The sequence below is a fragment of the Apium graveolens genome, chromosome 8 (genome assembly GCF_009905375.1).
Source record: "Apium graveolens cultivar Ventura chromosome 8, ASM990537v1, whole genome shotgun sequence".
Classification (NCBI taxonomy): domain Eukaryota; kingdom Viridiplantae; phylum Streptophyta; class Magnoliopsida; order Apiales; family Apiaceae; genus Apium; species Apium graveolens.
The window spans coordinates 61,562,557-61,588,320 of record NC_133654.1 but is presented as its reverse complement, the minus strand read 5'-3'; the positions used below and the strand labels follow the sequence as shown (position 1 = coordinate 61,588,320).

The window sequence follows — 25,764 nt, the reverse complement described above, 5'->3', positions numbered from 1 at the left end:
CTAGGCTCAAGATGTAATTAGAAGGCCCAACCTAATTATCCATGGTCCCTATTGTAGCCTATATATATATTCTTATTCTCTTCTTGCTTGGGATTGTGTGAAAACATATTGTAGCCACCAAGGAGCAAGAAGAGAGGATAACTTGAGAAGACGGAGGCCACACTTCGCTCAAGGGAATTTGGGAATACAATAGAAGAGTATGGAATCAACCATTAACAAGGTAATCCTCTTTTCGTAATCATTATCGTAAAACGTAGTAACACCCTAAGTCCGTGGTTCCCAACAATTGGTATCAAGAGCCTGGTAATGGGTTCTACGTTTTATGATATAATGTCCATGTCGTAATTATATATGCGTGTATATAGTGTTTTGCTTGGATTGGTTTTGATGCAGGTTGTTATTCCACTATGCGTTTAATTATGTGTTTGGATCCCACGTGGTTTAATCGTGGTTAATTTTTATTTTGGTTTCCACGTGGTTTAATCGTGGTTGTAATTTACACGAGGGTTGATCGTGTTAGAATAGATTTTACAAAATTAGTTTTGTATTAGATCTATTTTTTTTGTAATTGTTTCGGGTATTTTGTAATAGTTATGTGCGATCAGAAATCAATTCCGGTAGTTTTTTGTTCCGCTGTGCGATTACAAGGGGCTGCTGTTGATGTTTGGATCGAACAAAATCAAAACAAAACTCACAGAAAAGCAACAGGCGCGCGCGCTGCGGCCGCTGCGGCAGCTGGGACTGCTGGGGCTGCTGCGGCAGCTGGGACTGCTGGGGCTGCTGGGGCTACTGGGGGCGTCGGGGCGCGCTTGGGGCAGATTTTTTTTGAGAGCTGGATTTTTTTCAAGGGCCATAATAGTGAAAAATTTATTTTAATTTTTTCCATTAAATTTTATTTATTGCTTTAATTTATTAATTATGTGTGTCGTTAATTATGTGTGTAATTCTTTTAAAATTGCATGTTTAACTTAATTAGGACGACATGGACATAAAATTTATTTATTGCTTTAATTAAATGTTATATGTTGCTAAAATTATGTGTGTATTTTGAATGCATGATTAGACATAATTATAACAACATAGGGCCCCATTTAATTTTAAAATTCCTCAATTTTAATAAAAAAAATTCTAAGTGGGAGAGAGAATTAATATGAAATTAAATCCCATGGTCTCCATTATTGGTTGTAGGTAATTTAACATAAAGACGAATATAAATTATATATACGTCACCCATCGTGGCATGTAATTTGTGGTGTCTAGAATGTTATAGAAATTACTAGAACAAACTTCTTAAATTAATAAATTTTGAAAGGAATAAATACGGATTTTCTTTATTTCTGATTTGGGGCGATTTTGTCAAAAACGGGTTCATCGAACTTGTAAGGCTGTGGGTTTTAAGCGAGACCGATGTGACTCCTCCACTACCTGAAAATCAAACCATTGATGAATATTGAATTGAAGTATTCTATTCAAGGCAAAATTACGAATATTGGAAGGTATACATGCCACCCATCGTGGCGTACCAAGTTCCATAGATTTCAAATAATTTAAGATTTGATGATGGTATACACTTAGCTATGAAAAATAATATAGTCCACCCCAACGTGGCATATTGTTTAGTAATAGGACCGAAGTAACATTTAAACAAAATTAGGTGGTATACATGTCACACATCGTGGCGTACCAGAAGCTTATGGTGTTTAGATGTTAGTGCATTAAATTTTAATAATTTAGATCTTAATAATTAATGCACCCTTATTTATGTGATGTTTTTATGCATGATTCTCAGGATAAAATGGGCTTTAATCCACTATTCACCATACTTAAGGACAACAAACTTACCGGACCTAACTATATTGAATGGAAACGAAATTTGGACATTGTGTTGACTGCTGAGGAGTACAAGTTTTGCACTTATAAACCCAAGCCTGAACAACCTGCTGCTGATGCTCCTGAAGATGAGAAAGAGTATTATAAACGGTGGATTAAGGCTGATGAGATGTCGCGATGTTACATTCTGGCAGCAATGGCGGGTGTTTTGCAGCATCAGCATCAGTCTATGGCCACTGCTTCAGATATGCTCTTTAATCTCAAGGAACTTTTTGGAGATCAGAATAGGGCTGCTAGGCAAGTAGCCATGAAGACTTTAATGAACACTCAGATGGCTGAAGGCACACCTGTAAGGGATCATGTTCTCAAGATGATGTCGCATCTGAATGAGATAGAGATCCTTGGTGCTGAACTTGACGGGGAAACCCAGATTGACATTATCCTTATGAGCTTGTCCAAGAGTTTTGAGCAGTTCTGCTTGAATTACAACATGAACAAGAGGCAGTATAGTCTCGCGGAACTGCTGACAGAACTTCAGGCAGCTGAAGTATTATTTCGGCAGTGTGTTCAAGTGAATGTGGCTGAGAAAGGTTCTTCCTCTAAGCCGAAAGGTATTAAGAAGAAGAAAAAGGCTCAGACACAGAAAGCTGTGAAGGCAGTGGGAGTTTAGGGTGGTGTGAAAAAGCCTAAGGGAAAGTGCTTCAGATGCAAACAGTCAGGTCACTGGAAACAGGATTGTCCTCTTCCTAAGAAGACAAACAATACTGGTATGTCTCTTTCTCTAGTTACAGAAACATTTATAGCGGCTATATCTACGAGCACTTGGTGTGTAGATACAGGAGCCACTGATCATGTTTGTAATTCTATGCAGGGGTTCCAACTATCTAGAATGCTTAGAGATGGTGAGATATACGTGTTAATGGGAGATGCTACGAAAGTAGCAATAGTTGCAGTAGGAGTTATTCATTTATCTTATGGTTCTGATAGGATTTTGGTTTTGAACAATTGTCTTTATGTACCTTCTTTTAGAAGGAATTTAATTTCGGTTTCTAAACTTGCTTTGGATGGTTATAATGTTTGTTTGGATCGTAATGTTTCTATTATGATGAATAAACGAATTATATGTTCTGGTACATTGCAAGACAATTTGTATATAATTAATCCTAGTCAACCTGCACTGCAACTGCAATTTAGGGAATTGAACAACACATCTTCTAACTCTACTAAAAGAAAGGAACCTTCTAGTTTGAACCAAACATATCTTTGGCACTTGAGATTAGGTCATATTAACTTGAGGAGGATTCAAAGACTGGTAGTAGACGGGCCTTTAAGCTCATTGGCAGTGGAGCCATTTCCAGTTTGTGAATCCTGCTTGGAAGGTAAAATGACTAATAGGCCTTTCAAGGCAAAAGGGAATAGAGCCAAACAACTGTTAGAATTGGTTCACTCTGATTTATGTGGACCCATGAATATCCAAGCAAGAGGTGGTTATGAATATTTCGTCACTTTTATTGATGATTATTCTAGATATGGGTACGTTTATTTGTTGCACCGTAAGTCTGAGTGCTTTGATAAGTTCAAAGAGTACAAAGCTAAAACGGAGAAGCGACTTAATAAAAGTATCAAGTCACTACGATCAGATCGTGGTGGCGAATACTTGCTTGGAGAATTTAGGGAATATTTATCAGAAAATGGGATAGAATCCCAGTTAACTGTACCAGGCACACCCCAGCAGAACGGTGTAGCAGAGAGAAGGAACCAGACTCTTTTAGAGAGTGTTAGATCGATGATGAGTTATTCGGATTTACCCAAGTCGTTTTGGGGACATGCCTTAGAGACAGCAGCTTATCTTCTGAACTCAGTACCTTCTAAGTCGGTTTCTAAAACCCCCTTAGAATTGTGGACCGAGGATAAACCAAGTCTAAGACATATTCGAATATGGGGTTGTCCAGCACATGTGCTGAACAAGAACGCGACTAAGTTAGAATCTCGTACAGAAGTAAGGTTGTTTGTAGGCTACCCTATGGGAACGAAAGGATATTTATTTTATAGTCCGAATAATCGGGATGTCATTGTTAGCACCAATGCAAGATTCTTAGAGGAGGAATATATAATGAATCACAAACCCATGACTAGTGTTGTTTTAGAGGAACTAGTGGGAGGGACAAATAATACCCATGAAGCTGTAGTACAAGTAGAACAACCACAACATAATGTACAACCTGTCACTAATACCGCACCAGTGCCTCGTCGTAGTGGGAGGGTTGTTCAACAGCCTGATAGATTCATGTTTTTGGGTGAGTCTTCAGACTTGGTCTCTGGTGAACATGATGATGATCCCCGTACATACGAAGAGGCAACACAAGACAAAGATGCAGATCTTTGGCAAAAGGCGATGGAATTTGAGATAGAATCAATGTATTCTAATCAGGTCTGGGAGCTCGTGGAACCACCCAAAGGTATAAAACCTATTGGATGTAAGTGGATCTACAAGAAAAAGAGGGGATTAGATAAAAAGGTGAAAGCCTGGAAAGCAAGACTTGTTGTGAAAGGGTATACTCAGAAAGAAGGTATCGATTATGAGGAAACCTTTTCACCGGTAGTCATGCTTAAGTCAATCCGTATTCTTTTATCTATAGCAGCTCATCTCGATTATGAGATTTGGAAAATGGATGTCAAGACAGCTTTTCTTAATGGAAGTCTTGAAGAAACCATCTATATGCAGCAACCAAAAGAATTCATTAAGGAAGGCCAAGAGCATCTGGTATGTAAGCTTAAGAGGTCTATTTATGGACTTAAACAAGCTTCTAGAGACTGGAATATTCGTTTTGATCAGGCAGTCCAGTCATATGGATTTGATCAAAGTCCAAGCGAATCGTGCGTGTATAAGAGAAGTGAAGGTAATGCAGTGGTTTTTCTAGTACTATATGTAGATGATATTTTACTCATTGGAAACAATGTTGAGATGTTGTCATCAATAAAGGCATGGTTGTTCAAACAATTTGACATGAAGGACTTAGGTGAAGCGGCATACATCCTTGGGATCAAAGTTATAAGGGATCGCAAGAAAAGGATGTTGGCTTTATCTCAAGAGCCCTACATTGATGAAGTATTAGCTCGTTTTAACATGCAGAACTCCAAGAAAGGTTTTCTACCTTTTAAGCATGAAGTTGCTCTATCTAAGAAGCAGTGTCCTTCGACACCTAAGGATATAGAGAGCATGAAAGCAGTTCCTTATGCTTCAGCATGTGGAAGCTTAATGTATGCTATGTTATGTACGAGGCCTGACATCTGCTTTGCTGTAGGCATGGTTAGTAGATATCAGTCGAACCCAGGTCAGGAACATTGGAGTGCAGTAAAAACTATACTCAAGTACCCGAGAAGGACTAAGGAGTATATGTTAATTTACAAGGCCTCAGATCTATTTCCTTTGGGATATACTAATTCAGATTTCCAATCAGATAGGGATAAGAGGAAATCAACCTCGGGATATGTTTTTACTTTGGGAGGTGGAGCCGTTATATGGAGGAGTGTAAGCAGAAATGCATTGCAGACTCCACCATGGAGCCCGAGTATGTGGCGGCCTCTGAGGCTGCCAAGGAGGCTGTATGGTTCAGGAACTTCCTTTTGGACTTAGATGTGGTACCTAATTTGCCTAGGAGCTTGACGGTGTATTGTGATAACACTGGTGCTGTGGCAAATTCAAAGGAACCGCGAGACCACAAAGCAGCTAAACATATTGAACGTAAGTATCATCTCATACGAGGAATCGTAAAGCGAGGGGATATAGTTGTGGCTCACATATCATCAGAAGACAACCGAGCAGATCCTTTCACAAAGAGCTTGCCAACCAAGGTTTTTGACAAGCATGTGGAAGCGATAGGAGTCATATGGATGGACACATAGATTTTTATGTAATAGTGGATTAAATAAACACTAATGTACACATAGAATATTTTGAGTATAAGTGGGAGATTGTTAGTGTATACTGAAAATATTTATTTGAAGTATGTACATTTATTTATGGCCAGTTTATTTGAGAATCATTTGAATGTTTACATGTTGTCTAATATTATATATTGTGAACAATCTAGTATCAAATGGGATACAAAATATTAGATTGTTAAATACGGTTATATAATATAATAAGGTTCACAGCACAGGTGGTGTTGGACAATCCACTGGTATGGCTGTAGTATTATTTAGATTAGTTTATATTGACTAATAAATAATACTAGTATACTTTGTGTATATTGAACATGATCAAATTTAGAATTGTTCCCTTAATACTGATTAAGAAGGAGAACTAAGATTCTATGTTATTATTAATGCTTAGGTTCTTAATCCGGAAATAGTAATTGACACGTGTATATTATTTACATGCTTTGATTTATATATGAAATAATTCTTTTGAATTATATCATTATATTTTGGGTGATGGAATTATATACATGGTGGATATTATTTATTGAAGGAATCCATGTCCTGATAATATTCGGGTTAATGATGTCCCCTTGAAAGCTCAAAAAGATTTAATTATGTGAAACCCTGCAAGTGGAATTTATTTTGGCATAATTAAATAAAGGTTGAGTGGATGATCAAGGATAAAAGATATTAATTAAATAAATTATCAGTAATTTATTTAATTAATGGACATATGATATTTTAAACATGGGGAATTTAATAAGCAAATAATATTGGAACCGAATTAATTAAATTACGGTATTAGGAAAGGTAGTGCAAATATTAATTCTTTAGTGGATTGAATTAATATTTAATTACATTGGGCTAGGCTCAAGATGTAATTAGAAGGCCCAACCTAATTATCCATGGTCCCTATTGTAGCCTATATATATATTCTTATTCTCTTCTTGCTTGGGATTGTGTGAAAACATATTGTAGCCACCAAGGAGCAAGAAGAGAGGATAACTTGAGAAGACGGAGGCCACACTTCGCTCAAGGGAATTTGAGAATACAATAAAAGAGCGTGGAATCAATCATTAACAACGTAATCCTCTTTTCGTAATCTTTATCGTAAAACGTAGTAACACCCTAAGTCCGTGGTTCCCTATTTCATACATACATCTTCATCTTCTCCAAAACCCTGTTCTTATTCTTACACCGGAGGCGCCGTGAGAGCCAAACCCCCCTTCCGGTGTTGTTTTGTAGATACCCAACCAGCAGCTACACCTTATTTACACCCAGAAGGTCCAGGAATGGCGTCGAACGGAGCCGCCCGCTCACCGGAGTTATCATCTATTATATCCAAATATCACATTATTCTTTATATAGATTTATCCTCTAGGGAGATTATATCATTTATGATAAAATCATAATTTGAATATTATACTAATATATCATTCTTTTGGAATGTAAACAACTGTTTAAACATATCAAAATGTCTGATAAAAAAAATAAAAGAATTTTATTATGTAGGGACAACTTCTGGTTGTTATTAGATGCAACTTCTGGTTGCAATCATATACAGTCAATCTATTAAAAACAACGTCAAATAGGATTGTCGATAATACCAACATCATTTACCTTAAGTGGGATAAAAAATCACTTTTACAAATTCTAAGATTAAATCACAGAGGCACATAATGTTTTTATCATTTACCAAGATATCATATAAAGATTTCGATATATCACTTATTTGAAGCATGCATAATATGTAATACACTCTTATATGTGAGTAAGACAATTTAATACAAGTGACATATTGTGTGCGCATAAGCCTTCTCTTTCAAACCATAATATATAAAGTTTTGACTATCTCAAAAATTTCATAGCAAACATAAACATTATATAGCAAACATAAACCAACCACTCAAGTGTTCAAACATAAACAATTTAATATTTAAATAAATAAAATAAGGTGTTTAATATATGACTTAATTATTTCCACCGCCAGATTTGGCCATCTCCGCATTACCATCATCAAAGAAATCACCAACTTCCATATGTGTAAGGTTCGAAGGATCAACTTGGCCTTCACCTCCCAGGTGGACTTTAAGATGGGAAATTCCCAAAGGATCAACTTCTTCAGTGAAATTAATTTCAACATTTTTCAAAGAGGCCTGATAAAGATCAACCAGATGCTTGGAGGTATGACATGTACGACTCCAATGATATTTCATTTCACGGCGGTGACAAACACTTTTACCCCTTTTATCTATCATATTTACTTTAGGTTTTTCCTCATTTTTCGTCCACTTATGGTGGTGAGATTTTCTTTTAAAATTTGAGAATTTTTGATTATTATGACCTCATCCATGTAAGAAATCATGGCCACGAGTATATCTACGAACACACCCAAATCCACGCCCATGCCCTTGTCCACGTCCAAATTGCTTACATGGCCCAAGAGCATTATTGGTCACAACATTCACTCGAGGGAATGGTGTTGAACCAGTTGGACAGGCTTGATGATTTTTCATCAATAGTTCATTATTTTGCTCAGTAAGAAGCAAGACTTATATAAGTTCAGTATATTTTTGAAACCCTCTTTCACGATACTGCTGTTGTCGGAGCTTATTATTGGCGTGGAATGTGAAGTAAGTTTTCTCCAACACATTTTTATCAGTTATATTTTCACCACATAATTTTAGCTGAGAAGTAATCTTAAACATTGCAGAGTTATACTCGCTTACACTTTTAAAATCTTGCAAGTGCAAGTGTAACCAATCATAGCGAGCCTTAAGAAGTATAATAGTTTCTTGGTGATCATATATTTCTTTCAGATTTTTCCAAAGGGTTGTTGGATCTTTAATAACCAAATATTCGGTTTTCAATCCTTCATCAAGGTGGTGGCAGAGGAATATCATAGCTTTTACTTTTTCTTACTCAGAAGTTTTGTTCCCTTTTTTAATTGTGGCACTAGGACCCATAACGCTAAGATGGATTTCCGCATCCAAAATCCATGTCAAGTAATTTTTTTCCGGTGACATCAAGTGCGTTAAACTCAACTTTTTTAATATTCAACATTTCTTATATTACTATAATAAATATAATATAATTAATCAATTATAATAAGCATATTCGGTCAATATTTAAATACGCGAAGAAAACACATATGCATTAATATTTAAAAACTCATGATAATATAACATGATAATGGTACATTGAATTCAATCTACTGGCACATTGAATGCAAGGAAGGTGGGAACTACTAAACAAAGCAATGATGAAATATATTGATATAATATCCCAAAACAAATATCTTACAAAATGGCTAATTATGTTAAAGTCAAATTTGATCAGTTTCAAAGAATACCAATTTACTCTATAAAGATGATTTTATCTGAAAAAGTATAAAATACGAAAAATGTAGAAAATTCCGGGACCTTTCCAAAATGGTAAGGATCGTTGAAAACGAACAAGTAACGAATTCAGAAAATAAATATTTGTGGACTGTAGAATCAGAATCAGCTCCTGATTATGACAGCATTTTGATATTTAAGACATCGAATCACAGTATATGGTAATGTAATGTAAAGACAAAAGGTAGATATCGAAAAGAGATTCCCAGAATGGCATGACTCATAATATTTGAATAAATATTCAATTTACTATGAATTTCAGAAATTACTGTATATCACCTTGAATCATACCATCAGATTATACAAAATGCAGATTTTGACATACTTGTAAGCATATTTTAGAAAAACGCAAAAAAGAAAGATTGGAGATAATCAAAAAACCTTTACAACGAGTATAAACTCAATAAATTTCGATGTATGATGAATCAGATACAAAATATACAAGAATCAGACACATAATAAGCAAATAAGAGAAGCAAAGTAAACTAAAAATAGTGTACTTATCTGATGGACAAACTGAAATAATAAAAGTTTCATAGAATCCTTATTCTTCTTGGATTTTCAACACCTATTTACACTGTCGTGCTGATAACGTGGTGTTATATACAATATATATAAGAGAGATTGAGAGAGAGTTATATAATAATGAAAGAGATCATCCTATAATTCTCTATCATAAACAAAGTACAAACAAGCCTTATATAAAGCTAGTAAAATGGATGTTACAAGAAAAATGGACAGCGAAATGTTGATAGTAATTAAGATAATTATATGAAAGACTAGGAGTAATCTATTAATACATAACAATTTAATTATTATATCTATTAATACATAACAATTTAATTATTATTGATAAAAATAAACAAATGGAATATATATTTGTGAGATGTGTAATTGTGAAAAAGAAACAGACCAAGTGAATCTGTATGTAATGATACACTGATACACGTCAATTGTTGTCATTACATTTACATGGGCAACATAATTGTGGCGGGTAATCTCCCAAGTTAACTAGACCACTTAACCATGTCCACAACTCTCCTCCGACCCTCCTCTCTTTTTCACTCTTTTTCTACACCCTTCTCTTCAATTGCCAAAGCTCCTCACTCTTTTCACCTCAAAGCCACCATGGTATGTTTCTTTTCCCAACTATAGTTTCCTCTGTGTGTGTATTGCATTAAATATTTGTATTATTTTTCTTGATCACCAAAAAACCCGAACTTCAATGCTAATCTATGTTTGTTTTTAGATGGGGGAAAGTGAAATTAAAGAAGAAGTGGGTGGGAGTGAAAGGAAGAAGATATTTGTTGGTGGTGCTACTGGAGGCACTGGGAAGAGGATTGTTGAGCAGCTTCTGGCTAAGGGTTTTGCTGTCAAGGCTGGTGTTCGGGATGTCGATAAGGCCAAAGCTAGTTTTTCTGCTAACAACCAGTTTCTTGAATTTGTGAGTACTAATTATTGCTTGTTGTGTTCAACTTAATTTGATTTTCAGGTGTTGTGTTTCCTTTTCTGGTTAATTGTGCTTTATTGTTCTATTTTTAAAACCAATGAATAGGCAAGAAAATGTTGGATTGAGGTGATTGTAGCGCGCACTTTGGAATTTTTTAGCATATCCCAGCTTTGATTATGCTAAGACTCTTAGGCAAGTTGTTGAATTTCATTATCATAACGTATGTGCTATTGCGGTTACAGTGGTAGTATCAATGCTTTATGGTGCATTAATATACCTCAAGTAGTTCACACACTTTTATTGATGGTCTCATAGTGGAACAATGTTAAAATTGTTACATCTCGTATATTTTACAATAAAACAAAGGCTTAATTATAACTTAACCCTTAAAGTATTACACGATGGACACATAAACCCCTCAACAAAAAAGTTATACGTTTTAACCCTTCAACTATGAGATTTGTACACTTTAACCATTTTCTTAATTTTTTTACCGAAATCACCCTCGATGGCTATAATGTTCGCATTGTATAATTCAAGGGCAACATTGTTTGTAAATCATTTTCTTGTCCCTTTTTATTTATCAAATAATAATATTTTTAAAAAAATTGAATTGTGTATTATATATTGATTAAATATTTATATTTTTGAAACTAATTAATATGATAAACAATATTATAATATTATGATAAACTTACTAAAGGGTTAAAGTGTACAAAACTAATAGTTGAGGGGCAAAAATATACAAAACTCGTAGTTAAGGGGCAAAAGAATACAACTGTGAGGGTAATATTGGAAAATATTTTAGCAAAAGGCTTGAAGTGTACAAAACCTATAGTTAAGAGGTTAAAATATACAACTTTTTTATTTAGGGGTTCATGTGTATAATGTGTTATACTTTAAGGGCGAGATTATAATTAAGCCTAAAACAAATTCTAAATTCTACTTACTCCTTAAGTTGTAAAACTGTGTTTACATGGCTATCAAATCTATACTCTCAACAATCATTGTGAGTTGTGATGAGTGATGTTTTTCATTGATTCTTGACTCCAGGAAGTTCTTGTTATTGACCCTTACAAAGTCATCCTATTGTAAAAGATTTATGGTCCATGATGAATTGTGAACTTATAAATTGATTTACAATTAATGAAACACTGATTTTGAATTCTGTACATAGCGGAATGGTCCCAAAATTCTCATCAATTCAGAGTAAGGGGACGTTGTTCAGATTACTAAAGTTTGATCAGGCATTGAGTCATCAGGATATATTGTTTTGCAGGTGAAAGCAGATGTAACCGAGGGTTCAAATAAGTTAGCGGAAGCTATCGGTGATGATTCGGATGCTGTAGTATGTGCCACTGGTTTTCGACGTTCATGGGATTTACTGGCACCATGGAAGGTTAGTAGTCGTGCCTATTTCTCTAATATTTCTTGCACATAAATAATGATATGTACAGTTCCACCTTCAACTCTTCAAATGCACTGCATAAAAAGGATGAAATGTATTAAGAGCTGTGTTTACACTCACAGTCGATATGAGAGATGCAAAAATGTTCCTATCTTAACAAAGCAGTGATGTTGTTTACATCTAGCAGAATGTTTATGTTGCTGTTCTCTAATATAGAGAAGATAAAGTTTCTTCTCGAATATTGTTCCAAGAATCTAGAAACTCTTATAGTTTCGGCAACACAAATTTTGACGTGACCACAAATAAGGCTTCCTTTAGACTCTAGTTAAGAGTAAGCTTTTAAAACAACTTTCTGAAATGACTATAGCTATAGCATGTCATAAGCTTGGGTAAATAATGTACTTTGAAAGTCGGAACAATAATTTATCGATAGAACTGATTGCATGCTATAAAAGGTCCTTGCTGAAGAGTCCCAAAGGTAAGGGTTTAGTGTGCTGAAGGCCCAAGGCTTTGGTATATCGTTTTATCTATCTTTTTACTTTCTTCCATGTTTTATGCATATTAATAGTGAAACAGTCCAACAAGCATTCATCATAAACTGACTCGCTAGCACTGTAGACGTATAATATATATTGGGGAAAGTTATGAGGCTCAAAACAAGTAAAACCTCCCAGTATCCTCAACATTAGGTCTCATTCTTCTAAGTACTCTACTATTCTTATAGTACATACCTATAATTGTTACTTAAATAGGGAAACCGTGATACACTTATTTTATCATTATCAACAGATTTATTAATTTGGAAATCTCAAGAATTCCAGAGCTGTTTCCACTAGTCCATCTAAGTCCCGTACACATGAATTAGTGGACAAAGAACAAGTGCAGTGCTTGTTTGCGGAACCCATATGTTGAATTTACAAATACTAGGTCTAGGTGAACATATTACTCCCCTGTAAAATTTAATGTGCTATCTGCTAGTATTACTCGGTCTTTTTTTGTGCAGAAATTAGTTGTTGCAAATATGATTGATTGCAGCAATAAATTTTAATCTCTCTTGTAAATTATTTTAAAGAAGCATTCTTCTCCCGAGTAGTCTTCATCGATTTAGTAAATTTGTTGCAGGTTGATAATTTTGGGACAGTTAATCTTGTTGATGCTTGCAACAAGTGCAGCGTTAAAAGATTTGTCCTTGTAAGTTCCATTTTGGTGAATGGTGCTGCAATGGGGCAGATATTGAATCCCGCTTACATTATTCTGAATGTGCTTGGACTAACGTTGATAGCAAAGCTCCAAGCAGAACAATATATCAGAAAATCTGGTATAAACTATACTATAGTCAGACCTGGTGGTTTACGCAATGACCCCCCTAAAGGAAATATAGTCATGGAACCAGAGGTAAAGTTGTGGTGATATTTTAGTTGAGAGTCAAACTCATTTATATCAGACTTGTTAGTTGTGTATGACATGTTCATATATTTATATTGCTTGTGCCCTATTTTGGTCTAGGATACACTATATGATGGATCTATATCCAGAGATCAAGTTGCTGAAGTTGCTGTTGAAGCTTTGCTTCAACCAGAGTCTTCTTACAAAGTGGTAGAAATAGTTGCCCGTACTGAAGCTCCTAAGCGGTCATTTAAGGAACTCTATGGTTCTATAAAGCAACGGTGACATATATATATATATGCCTGATCCTGGTCTTCTTGGCATAAAGAATGATAGTATATCTAATACTTTGGTGTTTGTTCTTTTCTGAGCAATTTTTGTACACTCGTGTCATTATATTTTATTACTTCTAAAAGTATAATTTAGTCTTCTCATTTGTGGACACGGGTAATACTCTTGTTTCATATAGTGACTAACTTTTGTGACATTAGAATGCCATTTTGGTGCTGGTTCAACACTCTCAATAGACCAACAAGACTAGGTGACAAAGAATTATAACTCATGGAAGATCCAACAAGTGAGAATAAAAACTTACACTGTACTGCCTCCGATTCCAGTCTTTAGCTACTGCCTATTAGGTATAACAGAATATGCGAATTTATGAATTTTCTACCGAGATAGTCTTAATATCTTTGAGTATGTCTTCTGCAGAAACAAATTCTTCTCCTTAAAGTGATCCTCGGCTAATTAGCGGTGAAATAGTTCTCTAGCTATGTAAGTGTTGACTATAATCTCAAATCTATTTCATTTATCTCTTGAAAATCTAAATACATGAATCAAGTCTGTTCATCTATTCACCATGTATTTTATTTACTAGCCTTGTAGTTTGGAAGGTTCATGGAACCTGTTCATTTTCCTATGTATTAGTCTGCCTATATAAGCAGATCTTTTAATATTATAACTTATGGGTAATTCCAGAGTAGTTTGAAAGCATTTATATATTATGCCCATGGTATTTTGATTCTGTAAAAACTCATTCATAAAACACATAAAACACAACAAATTGGCATCAGAGCATCAAGAACAAAAAGAGTGTTACTACACCAAAAGTATTAAGAAAATGGCTGGAGGCTCATCACATACACAGAATCCTATTCCACAACTTACAAAGATCAATTATGATACTTGGAGTATAAAAATGAAGACTTGGTTGAAGGATGAAGAAACTTGGGAGATGGTTAGAGATGGTTTTACGGAACCTGAAAATCTGGGAGCTTTATCACAAGCTCAACAAAATAAATTAAGGGAAGAAAGAAAGAGAGATAACTAAGCTCTAAGTGCCTTGCAGAATGCAGTGGAAGATTCAATTTCTGAGAAGATTGCAGGAGCGGAAACGTCGAAGAAACGTCGAAGGAAGCCTGGGACATCTTGTTTAAGACGTTCAAAGGTGCGGACAGGGTAAAGCAAGTGCGTTTACAAACACTTAGAGGTGAAATGGAGTCTATGACAATGAAGGAGACAGAAAATATTTCTGATTACATCACAAGGGTGTAAAAGGTAACAAATCAGTTAAAGAGCAATGGAGAGGAGATAACTGAAGCAAGAATAATAGAGAAGATTCTTAGATCTTTAACAGACAAATTTGAAAATATTTTCTGTGCAATAGAGGAATCAAAAAATCTTTCGGAAATGAAGGTAGATGATTTAGTTGAAAGCCTTGAAGCTCATGAACAGCGGAAGAAGCTAAAACAAAAAGAGCTTATGGCAGAAGCTTTGCAAGTAAAAGTCGAAGATAAAGAAAAGATGCTGTACACACAACAATATAAAGAAAATCGAGGACGAGGCCGAGCCCGAGGAGGAAGAAATTTTAGTAGCTATGGAAGAGACAATGGATATGAAAGGGGCAATAGACGCGGCCTGTACATACCAGAACATAAAGCACCAACTTTTCAAAATAATTTTCGAGGTCAAGGTGGTCGTGGAAGAGGCAGATTAGGAAGAACAACTCAAGGAAAATAGTGTTACACCTGTGACAAGTTTGGACACATCTCAAAAGAATGTTGGCATAACAAGAAGAATGAAGAATGTAAAAATCTCGTGACTAAGGAGGATGAAGAAATTTTGTTATTGACTGCAAACAAATGAGTGGCAATAGATAATGAGTCCACATGGTACATGGACACAGGTGCAAGCAATCATATGAGTTGGCACCGTCATCTGTTTCAAAGTCTAAAAGAAGGAGTATGCGGAAGTGTTTCATTTGGAGATGCATTGAAAGTGCAAGTGATGGGAAAAGGTTGAATTGAATTCCTACAGAAGAATGGAAAAACTGGAGCAGTGGAGGATGTATACTATGTTCCAGATATTAAAGTCAATATTCTGAGTGTTGGACAGTTGCTGCAAAAGGGTTATGAAATTCATACAAAAGGGCAGCAGATGCAATTAAGAGACAAAGATGGTAAGGTGGTCATAAGTTCTGATATGGAAAGTAATAGAATGTTTAAGGTGAACATAAAATATTCTGAAGAAAAATGTTTGAAAATTGAAAAAAGTGAGGCAGCTTTGTGGCACAAGAAATTTGGACATCTTAATTATAAAGCTTTGAAGTTAATGGAAAAAAATCAGATGATACACGAACTACCTAATATTATGTTCGACGGTGAGTTCTGTGAAAGCTGCACATATGGAAAACAAGGGAGGAACTCTTTCCAAAAGGGAACGACATATAAAACAAGGGAGCGACTAAATCTGGTACATTCAGACATATGCGGACCCATTACTCCTGGATCTTTTAGCGGAAAAAGGTACTTCATTACTTTCATAGATGACTTCTCTCGTCGTACCTGGGTATATTTTTTGAATAAAAAATCAGAAGCCTTTGAAGTGTTTAAAAGATTTAAAGTTATGGTAGAGAATGTGTCTGGATGTCATATTAAAGCTTTGAGATCAGATAATTGTGGCGAGTTCACTTCCAAACAATTCAATTCATTTTTTGAGGAGCATGGAATTAGAAGATTTTTGATGGCACCATATTCTCCTCAGCAAAACGGAATTGCAGAGAGAAAAAATAGAACTATCATGGATATGGTTAGATCTATGCTGAAAAACAAGGAAATGCCAAAGGAGTTTTGGGCAGAGGCAGTGCAGTGTGCTGTTTATATTCAAAATAGAAGTATACATTCCAGGCTTGGAAATAAAACACCACAAGAAATGTGGAATAAAAGGAAACCAACCGCTAAACACATGAAGGTGTTTGGTAGTATAGCTTATATGCATGTACCTGATCAGAAAAGAAGCAGACTTGAAGATAAAAGCAAAAAATTGGTGTTCATCGGATATGATCAGAAGACAAAGGGATACAAGCTTTTTGATCCAGATCAAAAGAAGGTTGTAGTCAGCAGAGATGTTCTCATAAACGAGGAAGACTTGTGGGATTGGAAGAAGACAAAAAACGCTGCATCAGAAAAGGTGTCTGTCTCATTACAAAAAAGGTCAACTTCTTGCGATACAGAAATAAATGAAATGACAAATTCAGATGCTGATACAGAAGAGGGAACATTATCTGATGAAGAAGAAGAGAATCAAAAAATGAGAAGTTTGCAAGATATCTATGATGAGACTAATGAAGTGCAACTAATGTGTTTTATCGCAGATGCTGAAAATTTAGGCTTTGAAGAAGCTGTACAAGAAGAAAGTTGGAAGAATGTTATGGATGAAGAAATTAAAGCAATAGAAAGGAACGGGACATGGGAGCTTGTCGATTTGCCAAAAGGTCACAGGCCTTTAGATGTAAAATGGGTTTATAAAAAGAAAAATGATGGTGCAATAAAGAAACATAAAGCACGCTTAGTAGTGAAAGGTTACAAACAAAAGGCAGGAATAGATTATGACGAAGTTTTCGCTCCAGTGGCAAGGATGGAAAGTATCAGACTACTTATTTCACAAGCTGCTCAATATAACTGGCCTATTTACCAGATGGACGTAAAATCAACATTTCTAAATGAAAATCTTGAAGAGGAGGTGTACATTAACCAACCACCGGGATGTATACAAATCGGAGAAGAAAGAAAAGTCCTAAAGCTAAGGAAGGCATTATACGGTTTAAACCAAGCGCCACGAACTTGGAATTCCAGAATAGATGGATACTTCAAGAGAATGGGATTTAAACAGTGTCCTTATGAGCATTCAGTTTATGTAAAGAAGTTTGAAGGTAAAATTTTAATTGTTGCTTTATACGTTGATGACTTGATTTTTATGGGTAATTGTCAAAAGCTTATTGAAGAGTTCAAAAATGGTATGACATGTGAGTTTGAGATGACAGACCTTGTCTTGTTAAAATATTTTTTGGGCTTGGAAATAAAGCAGACTGCTTCTGGCATATTTATGTCTCAAGAAAGGTATGCCGGTGATATTTTGAGAAAATTTAGGATGGAAAACTGTAAACCAGTTTCTACTCCAATGGAGCCTGGTGCAAGATTGTCAAAAATGGAAGGAGAAAGTACAAAGGATGTAATCAGATACAGAAGTCTCATTGGATGTTTGCGATATTTGTTTTGCACCAGACCTGATCTAGCCTTCAGTGTTGGCATGGTTAGTAGATATATGGAAGAACCAAGGAGTTCACATTGGAAAACAGTAAAGAGAATTTTACAATACATTCAAGGAAGCAAAGGAATGGGCATGTTTTACTCAAAGTCAAAAGAATACAAACTAAGGGCATATTCTGATTCAGATTGGTGTAGAGACATAGATGACAGGAAAAGCACGTCTGGCTATGTGTTTTATATCGGAGATACTGTATTTACATGGCAGTCGAAGAAGCAGCCCATAGTGACTTTGTCAACATGCGAAGCGGAGTACGTAGCTGCTTCCTGGTGTGTTTGTCATGCAATATGGCTAAAGAATTTATTGAAGAAAATTGATCTACCCCAAGACGAAGCAATAGAGATCAAGATGGATAGTAAATCAGCCATTGAATTAACAAAGAATCCAGTACATCATGAACGAAGCAAGCATATTGACGCGATGTTTCATTTTATTCGAGAGAAGGTAGCTGAAAAGAAGGTGACGCTAACTCATGTAAAGAATCGTGATCAAATAGCAGATATGTTCACAAAGCCTTTATCAAAACTTTTGCTCTACAAATTCATGGAGAAGATTGGAATAAAGAATGGAAGTCAGATTCGAGATTAAGGGAGGAATTTGTTGACTATAATCTCAAATCTATTTCATTTATCTCTTGAAAATCTAAATATATGAATCAAGTCTGTTCATCTATTCACCAGGTATTTTATTTACTAGCCTTGTAGTTTGGAAGGTTCATGGAACCTGTTCATTTTCCTATGTATTAGTCTGCCTATATAAGCAGATCTTTTAATATTATAACTTATGGGTAATTCCAGAGAAGCTTGAAAACATTTATATATTCTGCCCATGGTATTTTGATTATGTAAAAACTCATTCATAAAACACATAAAACACAACAGTAAGGTCACACAATTATCTTTAAATAAGTTTACCTACGGTGCATGTTCACCATCCGATATATGTTAGCATTTATTAGGCTATCTTAGTTCGTTCTGGTTCGCCGAAGATGCTGTTCTTGCAACTATCACTTTAATTATATATTTTAGCACATTTTTTCAAATTTACGAGAAAGTTGATACTTTCATCAAGATGTCGTCAGACAAACCCAAATTATTTTGTTGTAACTGGGCTACTTCGCATAGGTGTACATAAATGTATCGATCTTTACGACCAATTATACTTTACATTTTTATTTTTCCATACGATTACATATTTCTCATTAAAGTAGTGCCGACGCGTATTATTTGAACTAGTATAATAGTCTGTGCGAGACACGGACCGTTTACAAGTAATATGAAAATATAGTGTATATAATTTTTAAAATGTCATTTTTTACGGTTAAAAAATAAAATATATAATCCCTAATAATTTTTTGTTAAAGTGCACAAAAAAATAACTACATAAGTAGTTTAGACTTAATGATTATTTAAACACTGATGATTTATTATGTTACATTTATTCTTATTCTTTTTCATGATTTGACGATTATGGTGATTTCAAAATTTTTTATTGTATGTGATCTATGAGTTAAATATGTTGTTGTGTATTATAATTTTCGTAGTTTCAATATATATGTGTCTAAGATGATGAAAACTTATTGCATATGAAGTGTTAGTATAATGTTTTTAAATTCTTTGCGACGATGTTTGTTTAGCAAATATATACATATGTACTATTTATGCATGAAACATGTACTTTATGATATGTTATGGTGTGTGGTAGTGTTCGTGTCAAACTACGTATTATTTTTTATGAGAGAATCTAATGTACCATTGTTTTAATCGTTTTTTATTTTGTTCATGAATAACTTCAACCTTTTTTCATAAACAAATTCAATAATAATATATATTGACTTCCCGTGCCAAACTTTTTAAAATTCGATAAAATTTTCATAATTATTAGTACTTAAATTTCTAATATTTTAATGTTATTATGAAAGAAATAGTATGAAAATCTCTGTGATCATTATAATTATTTTTTATTTTTAATTTACAATAGATCGAATAAAGTCATATTTTTAGTGTGTGCATAAGTTTTATTCATATATTAAAATTTAAATATGAAAAAAGTCCTATAATAAAATTTAACTATTTCGTACCAAATAAACAATTGCAAGAAATATCGTGTTTCATTCATAGACTTCTAAATATATGTAATTTTAATTATATGAAACAATATATAATTTACATTTTTTTGTAAATAGAGTTTTGTTAAAAATCGTTTAAGTCAATACATTTTCCAAATTACATTAACTGCTACAATTTTTTTTTTATATAGAATTGTAAAAAAAATCTTTTGATTTTGTATGAAATATAAATTAGAATTCAAAATTTGCTCTTTAAGAAAGTTGGTTGAGTACAAAGCTGGTAGTTTTATGCAATCGTGTGATAATCTGAACTAAATACGAGTACTTTTCGAAAATCACGTCAAGTACATGACAAATCATAATAAATTATGCCAATAATTTTGATATACATTGTTTACTGATTTGGCCTTATAAAGTCCTTAATACATTAATACTTGTGGATGTACGAAGATAGATCATATAGATAATTTTTTTTTTAAATTAACCATTCAAATTATCTACCAATTATGTTTGAAGTGAAAAATAAAATGTCCTACCATCTACGACTCACACATATTACGTGTATTATTAATAACATACGTGGCAATATAATGTAGTGATATGAACATCTATTTTCGAATGTATAGGCTCGAGTTCGATTCCAACCAACAATACATTTTTTAGCTAAATTTTAGATATAGTGCGAGACACAGGTTATTTTCTAGCAATATCAGAATTTGGGGTATAAAGTTTTAGAACTTTGTGAGAATGATGAGCATTCTGAAATTTTAAGATATTGAATAATTTAGAATTTCGGGAGAATGAGAAGTTGAAGTTTGAATAATTTTGACCATATTTGAAGCAAAATCGATCGTGTTCGTACGAATTAAATTCTTGTAATTTAGATAGATAGTGACAATCAGTTTTTTCTGTTACTTTTCATTTTTCCCAGAAAAATGGTCAAATTTTGATGTTTTTTTAAATCGAGTAGATTATGATGTTAAGTTCGAAATAAACCTAAATAATGCTGGTCTAAATCAAAAATCGAATAATTTTATGAATTATGTGTACATCTAACAATATTCTATTTATCACATAATTATTGACTTATTTGATTTTTTGTAGTCAATTTGGTCAAATGACTAAAATATAGCATTTTATTTTCTTAGAAATATATTATGTATACTTTCTAACAATATAATTTTTTTTGAATAAACACGCATTATAAAATTTATTTGTTTATTTTTCGTTTTAATGTTAACTTGATTATTTGACATTTTAATTAATTCTTATATATAATGTTGTAGATTCTAACAAGACGATTACTTGAAAATATATTACATTATTTACTAAATACATGTCATTTCTTAATTTATTTATATTTTTCATATAATGGTTATCTTTATAAGTTAAATATTTATCAAAATTATTATCTAAATTACAACTTTAATTATTTAGAAATATATATAGCTAACTAAATCAATATTATGAATAGAAAAACATGATTAGAAAAGTTATCTCATCAATTACAATAAAAAAATAAAATTTCACTCTTTTGCGACACACATATATTAAGTGTTCGATTGAAAACATAAAAGACATAGTGCCATAATGGTATTGTAGTGTTAGACTTAATGGGTAAACTGTACAATTTTTCTTAATTATAATAGATTTAGGGGCAAATCCGTCATTTCACCAAAAATAAAAATCTTACTAATTTCATAGTCATGTTGGACTATTATATATAGAAGAGAGAGGAAATATAATAATACGTACTAAGAAGCAAATCATCAATTAATTATTTAGCAAAAATAATAATCAATTAATTCAAAACATAATCAAAATTATGCTTCCAATTATCGGCATAAAACACAGAATCACCTATCATTTTATGTAGTATATTCATAATCATATTATTATATGCAGATTGAGGATGAGGCTTTGACATGAAGCCAAAGATCCTGGATGGTCTTATTGTTCAGGGCTATCATGTACACGCGTTTGCGATACAAAGCCTGGCTCCAGGAATATAGGTTGATGACATGATCATATACACCTATATGATATTATTCGTTACTCGTGCATCTTAGTTTTTAAGCAAATGCATACATTTAACTTGTTGCTAGTACATTTAACTTGTTGCTAAATCGTTTATTTTTAGGAATTGTTAAGGAGTCGGGAGGAGGAGATTCACACTGCAGGTATATGGGAGAGGAAACCAGTCTATTATTTCATGGATCCCTATTTCATGGTACTTGTGAAAGAACATATGAAGAAAACCAGAAGAACATCTAGGATTAGTGGAGATACATTGAAGAAGGCATGGAATAAAGTAAGTAAAGTGAAAAATGTGTTTCCAGTAGATGCAATAATCTACTTGCGCTTTAACTCATATAACCCATTTAACCATTTATACTCTTGCAAGTGATACTTACCACAAATGATTCCAATCTAGCCTAAAAAATATCTTCGGTAAGGGAATTATAAATACAATGGTTGAAGTCCTTCTTGAATTCCGGGAAAGCGGAATAATAATGAGCTAATTTCTTGGGGGATATTTTGACTTATGTGCCAAGAACACAATAAATGGGTAGTATTCAGGAGTACATCCGCAATCGCGCTTACTATGGCTTGACCTTGATCAGTAATTATAGTCATTGGAGGTTTTCCCCACACCTTCAAGCCAAGTACGAAGAATCCACTGAAAAGTCGATGCGTGTTGATCCCGTATTAGTGCAAACCCAAACATTACAGATTGATAATGATGGTTCACTCCGGTAAATGGGACAAATGGCATTGCATATCTATGTGTCCGATAAGTCATATAAAAAATAACAGCATCGCCAAAATTTTGTTAGATCATTAAACATTTGAGATCAATCCATACAAGACACTTCAAACGATTCTCTTCATCAACTCTAATCCTAATAAAATACTCAGAACCACTTTCTTCATTCAACCTATGTAATGCTCAGAACCACATTCCTAACATGTTGAACATTGAAAATAACTTTATGATTATCTCCATAAATGTTACCGATGACATTCATCACTTGACAATTACAAACCCCGAACCATAAAGAGTTTTAATCAAACTACGGGAGCGCTGTTAACATGTATTTCGCGTTGTACCAAATTCATCTTACTAGGGGAAATAAGACCGTTGTTGTGTACCAACTCAAGGCTAGTTATCTCCCAAAAATATTTATTCTTTTGATAATTCACATACATCCTCATTTTGCACTAACTTTTAGGAAGAACCTCTCGATACCGTTTATATTTTCTACTCTCGGCGATGACACTTTTCCCCGAAAGCGTACAAACATATAGACAACCATATATATCATTTTCTTTATTACGATGGGTTGCTTGAATTTTAATGGCAAATCTATTTATTAAAGCATAAGCCCTAAAAAATTATCGGCCTCATCCAAACTTTGATAAAATTGATTCATATATGAAACTCCATTACCATCAATATTTTCATACATATTTGCATCCTCTACATTATTATCTTCATTCTCACCCTCAACGTAATCATTTTCAAGCTCATTTTCACTTTCTAAGATTTCATCTTCCTCAACGTCAACCAAATCTTCATCCAAATTAATAAATTCTTCATTTTTCCCAATATTATCTACAAACTCATCATCTTCAATAAATAGAGGAGTTCTAGGTTCTTCATTATTACTTAAATCATCAATATCTAAAACATGACCAACACCTATTTTTTCTCATTTTTACATTTATAAAGAAATATATGAGCAAATAAATTATACGCCATGATAAAATTAAAATTGAAGAGAAGAAATATACCTTAAATTGAGAAAGTTGTTTAAATTTCTTCAAAAAAGAGCATCAAAATCGCCTAAATGTTGAAGCTTTTTGGTAGATTTTTTGTGTGGTTGATTAAGCACAAATGAGGGAGAAGAGTGGACTGTCGCAGATAAGGAAACAAACATCAACCACAAATAATGACCGCGGCCCGTCCATACGGATCGCTGACATTGTCCGCGATCCATGTGCCTTGTACTAAGTGGAATTTATGTCCACTTGGAACGCTTCATATCGGCTTAAGTTGGTGTTTTGGACTCAAGTGTTTGGTTTTTTTGATGTGTTTTTGTGTTGAGTCGTTGCAGGGCACTAGTCGGAGGTGGAAATGAGCATTCAAATGATTTTATGTTGATAAGAGATCAGGGAATGGAGTTGCAGAATTTTGTGAGAAGATCAGAGCACAAAACAAGAAACTGCAGAGTTTTCTATAGAAAGCAGGCGCGCCCGCGCCAGTTAATCAAGTAAGACAACGCACCCGCGCTAGGTAGAGCGCGCCTGCGCCATACAATTGCTGCAAAATCCTGATTTGAGTCTGATTGGGTTATTTGAAGAGTCCAGGTCAACCGGGGGCTTATATATAATAAAAAAAAGATATTTTTAATAATAAGGAAGCCAGGGAGAACATTAAGAAGACCTAGAGCACACGAGACGACTAAGGAGAAGAAAATTTAGTTTCATACTTTTGTATTCTTCGATTTAGGCGATACTTTTGGATGCTTGTTTTGATTTGTTCTAAACCCTAGTTCTTTTATATTCTATCGTAGTATTCTGAACTTATTTATAACCATGTTTTCATTAGAACTGATAAGTGGAATTTATATCCACTTGGAACACTTCATATGGGCTTAAGTTGGTGTTTTAGACTCAAGTATTTGGTATTTTTGATGTGTTTTGTGTTTAGTTGTTACATGGCACTAGTTGGAGATGGAATTGAGATTTCAAATGATTTTATGTTGATAAGAGATTAGGGAATGGAGTTGCGGAAGGTTTTGAGAAGATCAGAGCGCAAAACAAGAAACTGTAAAATTTCTACAGAAAGGTTATGGAGCGCGCCCGCGCCAGCTATGTCAGTAAGGGAGCGCGCCCGCGCCCAACCAAACGCGCCCGCGCCTGACACTTGTTGCGGAATCCTGATTTAAGTCTGATTGGGTGATTTAAAGAGTCCAGGTCAATCGGGGGCTTATATATAATGATAAGAAGACGTTTTTAATAAGAAGAAAGCGAGGGAGAGAAAAAAGAAGACCTAGAGCACACGAGACGGCTAAGGAGAAGAAGATATAGTTTTATACTTTTATTTCTTCGATTGAGGAGATACTTTTGGATGCTTATTTTTGATTTGTTCTAAACCCTAGTACTTTATATAATCTTGCATAGTATTCTGAAGTTATTTAGTATCATGCTTTCATTGGAACCCATGGTGACGATGCGGTCGATCATGAACTAATCGTTGTCATGGGGTTCTAGCGGATTTATTTATGAATTTCAATAATTGATTGTTCTAAATCTTTAGTGTGTGGTGATTTATGATTTTCTAGTTTGGTTGTGCTTATTCGTCTTTGATGCGTAGCTAAAATCTAAGATTGTTTATTAATCTCTATTGAAGCTACAATGAATATAGAGGTTTAGAAGTTGTCATACTAGCATAGGTTTATGTATGAATTGACATGCATAATTCGTGGAGTAATTTTAACCATCTTACCTGCTCTATATAATCACAATAGATAACTTGTTATTAAACCGTTATGTTTTTATGTTAGGTCACACTATCACTGTAGAGGGGGTGAATACAGTGTTTATTACAATCAAATCGAACTTCAAAAACTTAAGTAACAGAAAACAAACTTTATTGAAACAATAAACTCTGTTACAATCTGGAACTGTT

General features: G+C 34.1%; 2 protein-coding genes across 2 annotated transcripts; one reads left to right on the top strand and one right to left on the bottom strand.

Annotated features, from left to right (window-relative positions):
• Nucleotides 1-8,306: 8,306 nt before the first annotated feature.
• On the bottom strand, nucleotides 8,307-8,657 carry LOC141679629 (uncharacterized). Its single transcript, XM_074486080.1, has one exon. It carries the CDS (start codon nucleotides 8,655-8,657, stop codon nucleotides 8,307-8,309), a length of 351 nt encoding a protein of 116 aa, XP_074342181.1.
• Nucleotides 8,658-10,116: 1,459 nt separating this feature from the next.
• Nucleotides 10,117-14,034, top strand: LOC141678265 (uncharacterized protein At2g34460, chloroplastic). The gene is made up of 5 exons (XM_074484543.1): nucleotides 10,117-10,283; nucleotides 10,402-10,596; nucleotides 11,882-12,001; nucleotides 13,133-13,405; nucleotides 13,517-14,034. Exons 1-5 carry the CDS (start codon nucleotides 10,179-10,181, stop codon nucleotides 13,679-13,681), a joined length of 858 nt encoding a protein of 285 aa, XP_074340644.1. The 5' UTR covers nucleotides 10,117-10,178; the 3' UTR covers nucleotides 13,682-14,034.
• Nucleotides 14,035-25,764: the final 11,730 nt, after the last annotated feature.

Bases quoted from the DNA above. Each gene is read 5' to 3' on its own strand.
- LOC141679629 (XM_074486080.1), bottom strand. From the start codon at position 8,657: ATGATATTCCTCTGCCACCACCTTGATGAAGGATTGAAAACCGAATAT.
- LOC141678265 (XM_074484543.1), top strand. From the start codon at position 10,179: ATGTCCACAACTCTCCTCCGACCCTCCTCTCTTTTTCACTCTTTTTCT. The intron at 10,597-11,881 runs GTGAGTACTAAT...ATTGTTTTGCAG, and splicing joins ACAACCAGTTTCTTGAATTT to GTGAAAGCAGATGTAACCGA. The intron at 12,002-13,132 runs GTTAGTAGTCGT...AATTTGTTGCAG, and splicing joins ATTTACTGGCACCATGGAAG to GTTGATAATTTTGGGACAGT.